The sequence below is a fragment of the Podarcis muralis genome, chromosome 14, assembly GCF_964188315.1.
Source record: "Podarcis muralis chromosome 14, rPodMur119.hap1.1, whole genome shotgun sequence".
Lineage (NCBI taxonomy): Eukaryota > Metazoa > Chordata > Lepidosauria > Squamata > Lacertidae > Podarcis > Podarcis muralis.
In genome coordinates, this window is record NC_135668.1 from 7,694,469 (window position 1) to 7,711,247 (window position 16,779).

The following is a 16,779-nucleotide window of genomic DNA, read 5'->3' on the forward strand; positions in this document are numbered from 1 at the left end:
CACATAATATTGTACAGTAATTCTAGGAAGCGGTTTCCGCTTATTATAGCTAGGTTGCTTGATTCAGCATTGATTAGGAATTTAAACTTGAATTTAAACTTGTTATACAATGGCAAAGCAATATTTGTCCTTAAAGGTAAAGGGACCCCTGACCATTAGGTGTAGTCGCGGACGACTCTGGGGTTGCGGCGCTCATCTCGCTTTATTGGCCGAGGGAGCCGGCGTTCAGCTTCCAAGTCATGTTAAATTTGACTAGACCCAAGACCCCAGTAGTGCAGCATTCTGATCTCACCATGTCCAGCCAGATGCATATATGAAGCCCACAAGAAGAAAATGAGTGTAATAGAACTCTTCCTCTGTTAATACCAGCTGCTGAGAATCACAAGACATGTTGTTTCTGATACTGGAGGTATAGTCACATGGCTTTCATCCATCCACTAGAAACCGTGTGTTCCATATCAGCCCAATTCTGTGTAACTTTCTCCTGGCCCTGTTGGACTTCAGGCATTTTGATTAAGCTTTTGTGACTTCTTAGTTAATTTTAACTGAATTAACTGAATTTTTGTATTGTTTGTAAACCCACTGTACTTATAAGCAGTGGTTGTTAGGTGGTGTGCAGATCGTTGAGATAAATAAATACCATATTTTTCCATGTATAAGACACCCCTATGTACAGTGGTACCTCGCAAGACGAATGCCTCGCGAGACAAAAAACTCGCTAGACGAAAGGGTTTTTTGTTTTTTGAGCTGCTTCGCAAGACGATTTTCCCTATGGGCTTGCTTTGCAAGATGGAAATGTCTTGCAAGTTTGTTTCCTTTTTCTTAACACCGTTAATACAGTTGCGACTTGACTTCGAGGAGCAACTCATAGCACGCGGCGTGGTAGCCTTTTTTGAGGTTTTTAAAGACTTTGGTGATTTTTGAAGCTTTTCCAAAACTTTCCCGACACTGTGCTTCGCAAGACGAAAAAAATCGCAAGACGACAAAACTCGCGGAACGAATTAATTTCGTCTTGCGAGGCACCACTGTATAAGACAACCCCTATTTTTTTTAACCCAAAATTAAGAAAAGGAAACCCTAAAATAGAAGTGAAAATCTGGATGATTGGCAGCGGCAAGTTGTTGATCTTTTTTGGGGTGATCACCCTCAAAGTGTCCAGCAAGAAGCAAAGGCAGCGACTGGGGCACCACACACTTCCCCTCGGTGGCAGCTGCTGCAGCGGGAAAGCAGGCTCCTAAGCAGGATGCCAAGGAAGAGCCGGAGGAAGGCAGCGGCTGCTCTGCGTCGGGCCATGCCGTCAAGCAAACTAGGCTGAGGAAGGTGGTGAGCGGGTTGGGGGGAAGAGGAAAAAGAGGAAAGAAGGGCAAGGAGAGGTAGCTGAGGCAGTTCTCGGCGGCGGCGGCAGCTGTTCTTGATCCAGTGGTCGAGCCAGCGGGGACTTCAGGAGGTGAGCCAATTGCTAGCATGTAGCCTGGGGGGGGGGCTGGAGAAAGGGGGGATGCCTGCAGGAGGGACTGCCTCGACCCACCCAAGCCAAAATCCTGGACATATGCTTAAATATTTTAAAATTCCCCCAGAGGCCCATGTTCCGTGTACAAGACAACCCCCAATTTTTTACTATTTTTTTTTAGCAAAAAACCTCATCTTATATACACGGGAAAATACGGTACAGTGGTACCTCGGGTTACATACACTTCAGGTTACAGACTCCACTAACCCAGAAATAGTACCTCAGTTAAGAACTTTGCTTCAGGATGAGAACAGAAATTGTGCTCTGGCAGCGTGGCGGCAGCTGGAGGCCCGATTAGCTAAAGTGGTGCTTCAGGTTAAGAACTGTTTCAGGTTAAGTACAGACCTCTGGAACGAATTAAGTACTTAACCTGAGGTACCACTGTAAATGGCAAATGTCTGCCATTCTACTATTGACACTCTCTTCTAAGCAACAGATTAATCTGATGCCTGTACAAAAATGTGCTGCAACACTCTTGTTAATATTTTATGTTACACTTTGTTAGTTGTGTTAGATAATAGGAAATGCCCATCTTGGCATAATTTAAGAGTTCCTTCTTGTTTTTCTCCTGTAAGGGGTTTAGCAAGACCTGTGAGAGGGCAAGTTTCCAACAGCTGCCCCAACTGGGTAAGCTCTTTCCTCCCCCACCTCTCCCCCAGAGTATTCAATGGTTTCCATTCATTCTTTGAGTGGCCTTAAATACCAGGCTATCACAGACCTGACTCAGACACGGCCCATTTATTATGTCACTCGAGAAATAAAGATGGCTGCTGCTTTTGAAATTTCCAGTTGGATGGCTCATGATCAGGCAGTTGGTTATTCTAAGCAATGAGAGCAGCAGCTGCAGAAATTGCAAGGATTAGAACCATAGGAAGCTGCTTTACAACAAATGGGACCGTTGGTCCATTTAGCTCAACATTTAGTATACTCACTGACAACAGTTTTCCAGGGCTTTAGATGGGGTCTTTCTGAATGCAATTTGGAGAGGATGAGAACTGAACCTGGCAGCTTCTGCTTGCAAAGCATCTTGTCTGCTACTTGAACTAAAACCATTAGCTGAAACAGCATAGTTTCTCCTATCTTAATGCAACTCCTGTTTAAACGTAATAGAGGCAGGAAGATCTGTTGCAGAAACTCGGAAGTGGCAGGACATTACTGTAGGAATTGAAAGCATGGCTTGTTAGAGAAGGTTCTTGAGGTGTTAATCTGCACAGGTAGATGGACTTGCTTGCTTGTTGTTGTTTGTTGTTGGTGGTGTTTTAATCGAGGTTTTTAAAAAGTGCACTATGACAGCACCGGGAATTGGGTGGGGATGAATTTATTATGAAGTATGCCCTAGGCAGCATAACAGAGTACAGCAATGTTACGTATTTTGGAAACTAGAGTTGCTAAACGGAAGAATTTGTCCAAAGTTTTCACAGGTAACTTCGGAAGAAACTGGAAATATATTTTTTTCCCTGTGAGCAATTGTTGCATAGCAGACCTGCTGTCTGCGCAAGTCCTAATTTACACTCCAAAGGCTAAATTTGAAGATGCTTTGATAAGTTGCCATCTTGACAATCCAAACAACAACTGTTTTATAGTTGTTTTTAAAAATGTCTTGGCTACCTACAGATCTAAGGTTGGTGATCCAAAACACTGCACATATACTAGGAAGGGCATGGACCTGAACTACTCCTTTGATGCAGGAAGTTCTTGAAGCAAGGCAGCCTAGATGCGCCTGTCCTGAACTTTGTAGCCTTTGACTGTTGGTGTTTTCCTAGCTGCAAACATTGCAGGGCTATTTGAGTTGCCTTATCTTCACAGTTTTACAGGGCCAGTACAAATGGCAAGGTGAGGCATAGGTGGTGGAGAAAGAATAGGCCACTTCCCATTTTAAATAAGGACTGAGAAGCTCCTCCTTACTTACTCAATCTCTAACTACTATTCTCAAGTGAAGAACAGTTTTATTTTGTTGTTTTTAAACTTTGGCTTCACTTCCCTTTTCTGTTTATGCAGGTACTTTGATGGCAACCTGGAGAAGCTCTTTGCAGAATGTCATGTAATTAATCCTAGTAAAAAGTCTCGAACACGTCAGATGAGCACAAGGTCATCTGCACAGGACATGCCTTGCCAGATCTGCTATTTGAACTATCCTAACTCTGTGAGTAACTTTAAAAAAAGGCATTTAAAGCATTTAATTCTTTAAAACATTGTCTCATTTGACTTCTAAACTCTTATTTTGGATGTCTGCAATTTAGCCAATTTGTATATGGGTTGTTATGGAAGATAATAGCCAGTAGTCTTTCCTATATCTGTCTTGGCCTTCATCTAGCTATCTTCTCTCTGACACATGTGTTTTCCCTGCACAGGGAGTTCTTTTGTATAGACTAGAGGAACATTTAATGTAACCTCTTCCTACAGGCTGAAGTGGTACATGGTAGAAACAGGTTTTCCTTATTTGTTGTTTGAGAACTAGGCTTCTTTTTCTTTTAATATAAATATTTCAGTAAAGCTATACAGTGGTGCCCCGCAAGACGAAATTAATTCGTTCCGCAATTTTTGTCGTCTAGCGAATTTTTCGTCTTGCGAAGCACGAAATCCCATAGGAATGCATTGAAAATCAATTAATGCGTTCCTATGGTCAAAAAAAGTCCAAACAAAGCCAAATTTGGTACAACAACAGTTTATTAACTGCTCTTTAAAGTCACACATACTGTAAAGAGCAGTTCAAAAATTGAAGGGAAAATAAATTAACTTTATAAACAAAACATGTCTTTGTTTTTAGACAAAGAAAACAAAGTCGCGAGACGTTTTCGTCTTGCGAAGCAAGCCCATAGGGGAAATTCGTCTTGCGAGGCAAATCGAAAACGGAAAAACCTTTCGTCTAGCGAGTTTTTTGTCTTGCGAGGCATTCGTCTTGCGAGGTACCACTGTATATTAGGCTAATAATAAAACTTATTCTTTTATACAAATAGGGAACAGGAAAATAACACATGTATTTCAAAACTAATAAGCTTATCATAATGCACTTGTATCAATATTGTAATTTTTGGAATGCAATAAATGATTGCTAAATTTTCCTTGAAGTTTTTATACAGTCTATTCTTTAAGCATTACTGTTTCATTGTTTGAGCTGTGTAGCACACTTTATTTAACTCTTACTTCATGGTTAAAAGATTTGAAGTTTGCCAGAGTTTTTGCTGTTTGTTTTGGTGCAAGTAATAAATATGACACTAGTGAGTAATGTGTATTTCTAATGATTCAAGAATAATCAAAAGGTATAGCTATTAACCAATAATTTAACTTGATTAAGGCTCATATTTCTAGTTGAATATGGATCTTTGACATTGTTCTTCAAATTATATGGCTTCCAAGTGTTACTCTCATTGACTTGCTTGCCAAGGCACAGCCTCCCTCTTCTGCATTATAGCAGAAGATTTGGGGGGAATGTTGTAGGACACATACTCAATTCACATTGGACCCCTGCAAACCTTTTTGAATCTCGGTGTTACTCCATTTGCATTCTCTGTGACTTCCAATGTGACCAACATTTCCAGTATACTCCATATTGAAGATTAACAGTGACATTCAACCTGCCTTTGCAGGGATATATTATTTGATCTTACTAGGGAATCCCAGGGTTTCTCAAACATTTGGAAAATGCTGTTTTGTGAGATTATCCGCTTCTTTTTTCATCTCAATAACGTCTTGGTAACATTGTTCTTCTAAGAATTTCATGAAGTCATTTAACTTTGCTTCTGTTTTATGGGATTTCTATCCAAGTACTTCTGACTTCATGTAATTTAATTTTATAACACGTTCTAATGCCAGTCAGCAAGTAATAAAAATTGAGTTTCCTAAGTAAAATGCAATATCTTCATGTGTTGTCTTGCATTCACTTTCTTTTATTGTGTATCCTTTTGGTTCTTATATCATTTGTTTGGATCATTGTGCACAAGTTAAACCATAATTGTATATATGAATGCTATCCAACTTCAAGGCAGTCTCAAATGCTTTTATACTTGCCAGTTGATACTGAGTTACTCCTTTAGCTGGCATACGGTGCATCACAATGTTCCAAAGCATTTGGATCCTACTTGGATGGGTGTTGCTCAAGGGGTGTTCCCCATGGAGCCTTCAATGTAGGGTTCTGCAAGGTTCAATTTTATCTTCTATGTCAGTGGTTTTCAACCTTTTTGAGTCCATGGCTCCCTTTGAGTCCACCAGCCACTTACACTGGGGTTCCGTTACACAGGACACACATAAGTGGGATTTCCTTCCATTCTGCCCTCCCTCTTTTTGGCACCATTTTTGGCACGTCTGTAAGTGGGAGCACGTGCCGGCGGGAACCCAAGCAATGCCGCTGCTTTGCAGGGCCAAGCTGACCCATTCCACGTGGCAACCCTAGCCTGCCTTTCCTGAAATTAGAGTGTACATTGGGTTGGGGAGAGCGCAAAACAATATTAAGATCAGAAGTATTTCCTTATTGTGGGGAAGGAAACCGAGAAACACAGGATGCACATGCATACATGGCTCTTTCCTGCAACATTCTCCCTGTCCCCATAAAGCTTGGTGACTGTTAAGGAGGAGTAGGTTGCCTGCAGGGAGAGGTAGAGAAGAAGAATGAGGAGGAATGTTGAGGGCAGAAGGAGAGAGAAACACAGAAGACACTCCTCACTTTCAGGGTTATGTTTAAATCCCTTCTTATAGGACACACATACACACCATCAAGCTACTTTGCTGTTTTCTTACATTTCTCAAGTGTAAAACTAAGGAACTGTTAGTTACTGAAGCTGGGGAGAATTTTTTTTTTGGGGGGGGGGGGGAGAGATTTAAGTCATGCAAAAGTGTTTCCCCACTTTTTTGCCACTGTTTTATTTCGGGAAGATAATGGGCTGCAGGTTAAAGTTGCCAGTTCCCCGAATGTTCCTCAGGGAGAAAAAGAGAGAGAGAATATGCAGGAAGATATGGGCTGCAAGTTAATTAGAGGGTGCCCCCCAAGGCTCCCCTGAATGTTCCTCAAGCCACCCCAGGGTGCCTCAGCACACTGGTTAAAAACCAGTGCCCTATGCTGTTTAACATCTACATTAAACCACTGAAAGGGGTTATCCAGAGGTTTGGAGTATGTTGTTGGCAATATGCTGATGGCACACAATTCTACTTCTCTGTATCTGCAGGTGAGGCAGTGCTTGTGTTGGACTGTTGTCTTGCTTCGGTAGTAGAGTGGATGAGAGCCAACAAACGAGCTCAATCCAGATAAGATTGAGGCATTGGTAGTGCATGGTTCCTTAGACCGTGTGACTGCTTGTTCTTCATGAGGTTACACTGCCTATGAAGGAGTTGGGTATGCAGCTTGGATCCTTGGCTGTCGCTTGAGGCTCAGGTGACCTCAGTGGCATGGAGTGCCTTCCATCAGCTTGGGGTGGTGGCCCCCATGTACCTCTATCTGGACAGAGCCAGCCTAGAGCCTCTCTATGTTCTAGTATCTTTACAGCAATGTGTTATACATAGGGCTGCCTCTGAAGATGGTTCAGAAACTTCAGCTGGTGAAGAATTCAGCAGCCAGGTTGCTCACTGGGACAAGACTGTTTGAGCATATTACACCGATCCTGGTCCGACTGCACTGGCTGCCAATTAGTTTCCAGGCACAATTCAAAGTGCTTATTTTGACCTATAAAGCCTTAAACGGCTTAGGACTGCACAAGGACCACCTCTCCCCATATGAGCTTACCCTGGACCCTGAGATCATCATCTGAGGCCTTTCTTTGTGTGCCTCCTCCATGAGAGGTTTGCAGTGTGGCAACACAAGAATGGGCATTTTCTGCAGTGGCTCCCCATTTGTGGAATTATGTGCATAACTGAAACCCAGTGAAAAGCCCTGCAAAACACCCCACCCCCTTTCTGCTTTTTTAGTGATGGTTCAGTGATGTCTTTATGAACATGTATTAAGTAGGGGGCTACCTGTAAACCAAAGTAGTCTCAAAATTAATTTCTTTCTAAAATTATTTCCCTTTGTATATTTCGTAAACTGTTGTACAAAGGGATCCTTAAATTTTTTTGTTCTAATCTGTTTTGGTCCATGGTGCATCATCCTGTTGTATAGCACTTCCAAATATCCGTTATCCTTCCCTAGCACGTGTTTTTTATAATAGTTTGTCATCTTTTTTAAAAAAATTCAACCTGATATTCTTAATGTCCCAAGAGGAGTTAAGCACAATTAATGTTGGCAGATGGATGAAAAATGGATTTAGGCCCAACTAATCTTTGTGGGATTTTAATCCTTATCACTGACTAGCTACCTTTCGTTAGCAATGTTTTTAAAAAGTGTAGAATAATGAATTAATCTTGAAGAAAATGTGAGGTGATGTTGGGGTTTTGCTAGTGGTAATACCAAAATGCATATCCTTCTCTTGAAGTAGATGAAAATGTATAATTAAACATTAGAGATTCTGTTTTTCCTCTCATTAATTCCAAATTGAATTTTCCCCTTGTCTGTCTTTGCTCACTCCCCAGTGTCTTGTGACCAGGCCGTTGGTGCAAAGAGACCTCTGAGTAATGCTATATATGCAGGGGTTAGAAAGAGTTCAGTGGAGCTGTTTGCATAGGATGATGCAGCTTTATGAATATTGCTGTGAGCGCAGATCTCTTGCTTGTGAAACAGCAAAATTAGATGGAAGAATACTAATGCTAGAGTCAAAGTTTGGGATTTATAAAGAAGCAGAGCAGGTATTTCCCACAGGTAATTGAGAGTGACTAGTGACTATAGCCAGGACGCGGGTAGCGCTGTGGGTTAAACCACAGAGCCTAGGACTTGCCAATCAGAAGGTCAGCGGTTCGAATCCCCATGATAGGGTGAGCTCCCGTTGCTCGGTCCTGCTCCTGCCCACCTAGCAGTTCAAAAGCACGTCAAAAAGTGCAAGTAGATAAATAGGTACTGCTCCGGCGGGAAGGTAAATGGTGTTTCTGTGCGCTGCTCTGGTTCGCCAGAAGTGGCTTAGTCATGCTGGCCACATGACCCAGAAGCTGTATGCCGGCTCCCTCGGCCAATAAAGCGAGATGAGCACCGCAACCCCAGAGTCGGTCACGACTGGACCTAATGGTCAGGGGTCCCTTTACCTTTACTTAGTGACTATAGCAATAAAAAAATGGCCTTCCTGAATCAGCCCAAAGCTCATCTAGTTCAGTGTTCTGTTTCGAACAAAGGCCAGCCAAATGCCTTGAGGTCTTTAGAGGCAGGCACATAGCATAGTGTGGTGCTGTGGGTTAAACCACAGAGCCTAGGGCTTGCTAATCAGAAGGTCGGCGGTTCGAATCCCCGCGATGAGGTGAGCTCCCATTGCTCGGTCCCTACTCCTGCCAACCTAGCAGTTCGAAAGCATGCAGTGCAAGTAGATAAATAGGTACCGCTCTGGCAGGAAGGTAAATGGCATTTTTGTATGCTGCTCTGGTATGCCCGAAGCGGCTTAGTCATGACCGGGAAGCTGTGCGCCAGCTCCCTCGGCCAGTAAAGCGAGATGAGCTCTGCAACCCCAGAGTCGTCTGCGACTGGACCTAACGATCAGGGGTCCCTTTACCTTTTACATAGCATAGTGCGTCTTGTCGGGGACTGCCTTCTCATGGCAGCAGCTGACAGGGCCTGTGCGTGTGGTGGCATTGATCAGGCACCGGGCCATGTCCTGATGTTTTTCAGCCCCACCATGTTAATTATGTTATCCCCACCCATGACATACATACACTGAGACAGAACTGGTATAATTAATATGGAGGTACTTCCAGCAACCCCTGAGGCTTGAGAGAATAATCTTGTTGTCTGGGTAGCGCAGGACCTCCTTACAGGCTTGTGCCCCAGAGAGGAGGCGCACTCCATTGTCTCTTGAGACAGACGGGTGCCAACAACTACAACAACCACAGTTGACATGTATGACACAGGGTGACAGTTGGTTCCACTGGGCAGGAACACTGGCTGCAGGGCTGCATGTCGCAGGGACTGGGTGGTAGTAGCCCAGCGGCAGCTCTGATTGGAACTTTTATGTTGCTACCAGGGAGGGCAAGCATGTGCTCTCATATAGCGAGTCTGAATGTTCAGAGTCCAGGAAGCAGAACTTTAAACTTGGCTATAGAAATACTTATGCACTTCATTCCACAGCAGAAGGCAGCACAAAACTTGAACTCAAAAACAACGCAGACGAATAAGCCTGGGGTGAGATACCAGAGCTCTTGCAGATTTTACTGGGTTTGGTTGAGCCTTCGCTCTTAACTGCCCACTTGCTGCACTGCATTAAACATGTGCCTCTCAGATCTCCTGGTGAGGGTGAACAAAATAGGAGAGATGCTATATAAATAGCTGGCAACAAATATTTCTGAGTGGGGGAGCTTCTCATGCCATTGCTTTTGTCAGCAGCTAGTTACTAGACCAGGCTTTCTTGCCGTTTCCTTTCCTTTAAGTCTGTTGACTAGTCCATAAACGTGATTTAAGTTCAACAAGTTAGGAGGAAGCCCTGAAGAGAAGGCAACAGTGGAGGTTTAACACCATGCATTTAATATCCCTTGGCTTAGCACATTTAGATAGAGGGTATTTACGAGATATATTTGCATTGCCAGTTGTTGTCCTCCGTTTTGAAACTTTTGCAGTAAAGTAGCCTAAATTTCATGGGGAGATAGACTTGGGAAAAAAAGCCCTGGGGTTGTTGGTGGTGCTCGGAGCCATCACTTCTTGTCACAAATAGTATGCATGTTTAATAGCTGCATTGTATACTTTAGCTTCCTGCTTCGTCCTGGACAGTAAAAGGCAAAATTTTCCCTACCCCCACTCCAGTGCTGGGATGCAGATGGGTACAAATGCAGCTGTTTAAGGAGTGGGCGGGGATCTGCCCAGCCACCCAAACCTCAGTGCTGGACTGTGTTTGTGCCTACCTGATTGTGAGGCTGTGTGTGTGTGTGTGTGTGTGTGTGTGTGTGTGTGTGTGAGAGAGAGAGAGAGAGAGAGAGGTGTGCTTGTGCTAAGGGTGGGAAAATAAAGGCACATGGTTTTTTTTCTTTTTGGGGGGGGGAAAGCTTTTTGTGTATGCCCACTAAAGGTTAGGCAAGTTCTAATACAACTCAGGCTGATAGCGTTTCCCTACCCTGGTAGACTACATTTATTACACGTAGGGAATGTCTTTTTGCAAGTGTAGAGAATTCATTGAAAATGATTAATGAAATGCTGTCAACAAGCCTGCATTCACATCTTTCAGCTTTCAACCCTTGGGGCTACTATACCTGGAAAACTGGGCTGAATTCTCCTTTTTCTCCTTCTCCTTCCCCTTCTCCTCCTCCTCTTCTCTCTCTCTCTCTCTCTCTCTCTGTGTGTGTGTGTGGGTGTGTGTGGGTGTTGGTGTGAGGACTGGAAGCACTGGGATGCGTAGAAATTAGTGGAGACGGGGGGGGACAGCAGAGGGGAGGGGGCAGTAGAGCAGAGAAGACAGTGATTATACCTTTCACAGGTTAACTGCCATTCATGAACTCTGCATGTGGATGGGAGCAGGCTTGTGCTTTTGGCCATGCCTCTCTGATTATGTATTTCCTCTGTGTCTATGCATTGAGTGGCAAATATGCGAAGTGTACATGTTCCGCATGATCCAGGACCTATGCATGGAATGCAGAAATTAGCAGGGTTGGGCTTGGCAGGGCATGTGATACGGAAGGGGACAGTAGTCACAGCCACCCCAGCACAAAAACTATATGTGTGGAGGTTAATCTGTGAAGATTTAAGTCAAATTGGAGGTTTTGAGTACCAGTGCGATGAAAACAATCATTCAGTAGTGCATTAAATGATGCACAAGAGGCCAATGTTGCTTCTAGCTCTCTTATGTTACAAATCTCATTGTCACAACTTTCTGCCTCCGCCTTTATCTTTGATATATCACATAGAAATGGCCCTCCAAGCCCCTCTGAACTCTCCCTAGGCCACACCCCCTTACTGTCCCTGCTTCACATCCTCCTTGAAAGACTTTGCCTGACTGGATTGTGTCCCTGAACTCCGAGAATTCCTCTTGCTTCCCTTGATGGAGGATAGACGGGTTTGTGAGTGTGAACACTAGGCTAATTTCTATGCAAAGGTAACAAAAGGATTGATTGCTCTGCTCAGTTTTGCCTCTGGCCACATCCATCGCTCTCGTGTGACCCCCAAAGGTTGCTCAGAAAACAATATGACCCATGGCCTAAAAATGGTTCCCTAGCGCTGATTCCGATGATGCCTTGGCCAGAGAACTCCATAGTGCACAAAGTACTATTTTGACATCTGGCATTATTATAAGAAATGCTTTGGGAGTAAGCCCTGAGTAAAAATCCATACCTGCTGTCTTGCGGGACATCTTCAGAAGAAAAGGCTAAGGAGTAAACCCTACACACATCTGGAATGTAGTCCCTAAGATGGTTGGATAGCACCTAGTACGCCGCCTCCTGACAGCTTCTGCAGCCAAGTTGGTGCCAAATGTATTGCTCTGCTTTCCTATGGACCACAGTGGGGCTGAGAGCGTGGTCTTGTCGTCTGGGCAGCCCAGGATTTCCATGCACACTGCCTAAGTTTGTGCCTCAGAGAGGAGGCGCATTCCATTGTCTCAAGACAGACGGATGACATCAACAACAATTACTGTAACCTGTTTATGATCATGTATTCTGGTTTTCTTTCTCTTGGGCTTCTGATTTGTGATTTATTTATTTTTTACATTATGAGAATGAAGAGTGGGGATATTTCCTTTTTATGTGCTATTTGAACTCTGAAACAAAGGGCCTAAGTGCACCATAAGATTTTCTGGTTAAAGCAAGTGAGTGCAGTTAGGTCAGGTAATACTTGAAAAAAGCTCTAAAGTAACTGCTATAGCAGTAATGATAGCTAACAGCCTTCCCCAACCCAGTGCCCCCCAGATTATTCAGGACTACAACTCCTATCAACCCCAGTCTCTAGGTTGATGAAAGTTGTAGTCCGACACAATCTAGAGGACACCAGGTTGGGAAGGGATGCTCTAAAGGGAAGATGTTGACATTTTGCAAGGTGATGATTCTTTCAGGAAAAACTGCATACAGCTAATCTTGCAGCAGTGGGAAAAGAGTACACAGTACACATAACGTTCTCTCTCTTTGCAGTACTTCACTGGTTTGGAGTGTGGACATAAGTTTTGTATGCAGTGCTGGAGTGAATATTTAACTACCAAAATAATGGAGGAAGGCATGGGACAGGTAAAACTTTTTCCCATTATGTTTTGATGTTGGAGAAAGAATTGTTTGATCAAGGGTCCGCAAGTTTGCTCGCCATTTCAAGTGTCTAGGAGGTGTGGAGAGCCTTAGGGTTTGCCCCAACCATGAAGCTGGAGGTGGGCTTGCCCCTCTAGTTATACTGCACTTGGCCAGTTTCCTTCCTGCCCCACCTCCCCTGCTCTCAGGTTGAGAGGAAGCCTGAGGACTGTAGTGCTTCAGAAGCGCAGTGCTTAAATGACAAACTCCTAACACTCACTCCAGCTCTGTGCTGAAGGGGTGATAGCTTGCTGGCTTGACTCTCTTCTTTCAAGGCATTCTATTGCATCAGAAGCACCTCGGAGCCCTGGCTCCAGCTGTGAACCGAAGAGGGAAACTGGATCTTGTTATCAAGCTATGCTTCCATACAGTGCAAATCCAAAAATGATCCTTCACCTGCCTTCCCAGCTCTAAGCTTGGAGCAGGGAGTTGTCCCTCACTCTGTGCTGCGTTTTGGAGGTTCAGTTCAAGTTCAGGGATAAGACACCTACCTTTTCAAATCTCCCCAGTCAAAAACCAGTCTCTTGGCAAACTTGACAACCAGAATTTGTGGACTCTTTGTTTAGGTTTTGCCTTGGGAGGGTGTTTAAAACAATCACCTGGGAGGTTTGTTTTATATTACAGCTGATGAGGACAGTTAAACTTAGAGCTTAAGCCCTTGGCTGGCCAACCTCTTGTAACCTGTGTTGTGTTTTAGAAGTGCTGCTGAGTGTACACAGTTCTTAGAGATTCTTCACTGCCATTCAAACTAAATCAGATGTTCTTTCTGACTCCTGTTTCCCCCCCCCCCCTCACCAGACAATTTCATGCCCTGCTCATGGCTGTGATATCTTGGTTGATGACAATACAGTTATGTAAGTATTATAGTTGATACATGACTTCAGTAATACCTCCCTTCCTGTGTTGAGCGCTAAAACAGATCGGTTAAGGATTGACTGGCCCAAAACTGTGTTTTATCGATATATAATGGGTCAGTCTTATATGATCATCCATGGACATCTTTGGATGCCTTGGGAGAAGTGAGCCTCCTCTGTAGTCTCCATAATGGAAACCAAAGAATGCTTCTGCTTTGCCATCAACTTCACCTTTTTGCTTGCAGTATGTTTTGCTTGCAGGAGCTTTTTGACAAAGTCATAAAATGACTGTTGCTGATGTTTTCCATTGGCTGATTTCACAGACTTAAAGCAAGAGACCTCTGAACTGCAGTTAGTTCATCTAATAAATTTAAGTTCATGATCTCACAGCCTTACATTAGATGGTTTAGTCAACCTTGTGTAATCCTTTCCAGGAATAAAATCCCGAGTTTGGCCTTATTCACCCCTCATTCTTTGTAGATTGCTTTTAGTGTTAAATTAGTGTTGTGGTCCTTTTTCTACTGTTTCCATTTTAAGTTGGGACTTGTATAAATATGGAAAGTAGGTATAACTGTACTGATTTCATCATGTGAAGCCCATGTAAAAGGTTCTGTTTGTTTTTATAGAGCCTAAAATAATCTGACTAAAACACACCCTTTTTCTGATTATTAAACTAATTTTATCTTGTAATACAACATCAGTTGCAAGGGAGTACTTTTGAGACTGTCCTAAAAAAGCATAAAACAAAAAGGCAAATGTTTTAAGGTATCCTACCTTTTCTTCCACATACACCAATTACGTATCATATTTTTAATAAGAACTGTTCAGAGAAGAATACTGTGCCAGCAGTAAATGTCATTATCTGTTAGGTCATTGTGTATTGGATCTTTTTCTCTGTCTGACATCCCCATAGTTTTAAATGTTGTGTTCCATTCATTGTCCAAGCATCTCAGAGGTTCACAGGTGGTCTCCAGGTAAGGTACCTGTCAGACCTAGGTTTGTTTTGGTTCACAGAGAATTATACCCCCAATCTCTTGTAGTTGTAATTTGTTTTTATGTTTGTTATTTATTTAAAAGCATTTCTAAATCACTTTTTTAAAAGGAAAGAAAAGCCCTAAGTGTTATACAGAAATACAATATAGAAACAATAAAAACAGAAATTCAGTTAATAGGGTTCAATCTCATAGGTTCAGGCCAAAAAACACATCTTTACAAAACACATTAGAAGCAACTGATGGATGATGCTTCAGGTATGGAACACTTTGACAGAGGGAGATTGCTTTAAAATCTTCAAGGCATCAAATCAGTGCGCTTCTCATGATGAGAACAATGGAGTTATAGGGTGGTGTTCAGCTTTACTCAGAACAGACTCATTGAAATTAATGATACGACTAAGTTGAATTCATTAATTTCAGTGGTGAAACTTACATGCATATTCCAAACCATCTGGAAGGCACCAGGTTAGCAAAGGCTGATCTGTACCCTTTAAAAATGTGTGCTTCCCCAAGTACAGGTTGAAACATTTGTTATGCTGCCTAGCAGCCAACACTTTATATCCAGTGCCAGCCAATGAATAAACAAGAGGGTAAACAGCGGACACCATATGCCCCAGGTACATAATGGCCTTCTGCAGCTTTCCTTTACCCCCCACCAAAAAAAAAGAGATTGTAAGTGATCAGCTAATACATTTGTTTTCCTTAGAGTTCACTGACTGAATGTTTAATATGCTAATGGAAATCCCTAGATTATGGTGCACATCTCTCTATTCATGGCCATCTGTATGAAGGGATGTTGTCTTTCAAAAGTTTCTTGTCCTATGTCTTTTTAGACAATTGTTACATATAATTTGATCCAGTAGTGCAAAGTGGAAGAGCATCTAGTCTAGTGTACAAAAGTTGGAAATTAGTATTGTGGGTTTTAGTGTGCCAGTGCTCTGGAATATGCCTTAGCATGTGTGGTTTAAGTGCCTTGCCTCCTTGTTCTTCAGACAAGGAGCACAGGGAGGGGAGAGGCAGGAGACAGTAACTCTAAGGTCACCTTAATGCAGTGGTTTTGAAACTTGAATTAAATGGTGATACCCGTGTTTCTTCAGAAACGTATTGGGTGTATCTAATTGAGAAGATGAGTAATGCAGTAAAAACTACCCAAAAAGGCTGCTTGCGCACAGTTACCAAAATTCCCCTGCAATGTGGCTGCAGGAAGGGATTTGTGTCTCAGTGTGTGTTTGTGTTCTCTCTCTCTCTCTCTCTCTCTCTCTCTCTCTCTCTCTCTCTCTCTCTTACACTCAGTTCATATGAGACAGGATTGAGGCCCAGTAGACCTCTGCAAAAACTTTGTGCACCTCTGAACATGTCCCCCAAATCTCTTCAGTTAAGCTGGATTTCTCAACATGGAAAGAATTTCCTGTAGGTAGAAAGCTTGAAATGGGACGAATCTTTACTCAGTAACGAACAGTGTAATATTAAAAGAATGAAAGTGTACTCTTGGGTTGTACACATAAAGCTCCTTCGTGGGTCATGGAAGTTCTAGTTTCTTTAAGCAGCCCATATGAGGCTAGGTGTGACGCGGGTGGCGCTGTGGGTTAAACCACAGAGCCTAGGACTTGCCGATCAGAAGGTCGGCGGTTTGAATCCCCACCACGGGGTGAGCTCCCGTTGCTTGGTCCCTGCTCCTGCCAACCTAGCAGTTCGAAAGCACATCAACGTGCAAGTAGATAAATAGGTACCTTCCGGCGGGAAGGTAAACAGCGTTTCTGTGTGCTGCTCTGGTTCGCCAGAAGCGGCTTAGTCATGCTGGCCACATGACCCGGAAGCTGTACACCGGCTCCCTCGGCCAATAAAGCGAGATGAGCGCTGCAACCCCAGAGTAGGCCACGACTGGACCTAATGGTCAGGGGTCCCCTTTACCTTTACTTATGAGGCTAGGTAACATTGAAGCAGTGCTCATTTTAAAGAGTTTCATTAGAGCTAGCATCTGCAACCCATTAAATATTACAGAAGTAATGCTTCAGATGAACTTTGTCAGATATATCTGCAAGGCTCCTCCCTCTTATCACCAGGCACCAGCCATTATATCAGGCTGCAGCAGAGGAGGGGATGAGAAGCGATGCCGAGCCACTCGCATTAGTGTAGCTGAGAGACTGGCAACATCTGGTGCCACCTC

At 43.3% G+C, this 16,779-nt stretch overlaps 1 protein-coding gene across 2 annotated transcripts in view; it reads left to right on the plus strand.

Moving 5' to 3' along the window:
• ARIH1 (ariadne RBR E3 ubiquitin protein ligase 1) overlaps nt 1-16,779 on the plus strand; it is a 52,330-nt gene that overhangs the window by 18,602 nt on the left and 16,949 nt on the right. For both annotated transcript variants that reach the window (XM_077918790.1, XM_028706606.2), the window contains exons 3-5: nt 3,509-3,653; nt 12,617-12,709; nt 13,562-13,617. In XM_077918790.1, the coding sequence (XP_077774916.1) occupies nt 3,509-3,653; nt 12,617-12,709; nt 13,562-13,617 (294 nt within the window). The remainder of the gene's footprint in view (nt 1-3,508; nt 3,654-12,616; nt 12,710-13,561; nt 13,618-16,779) is intronic.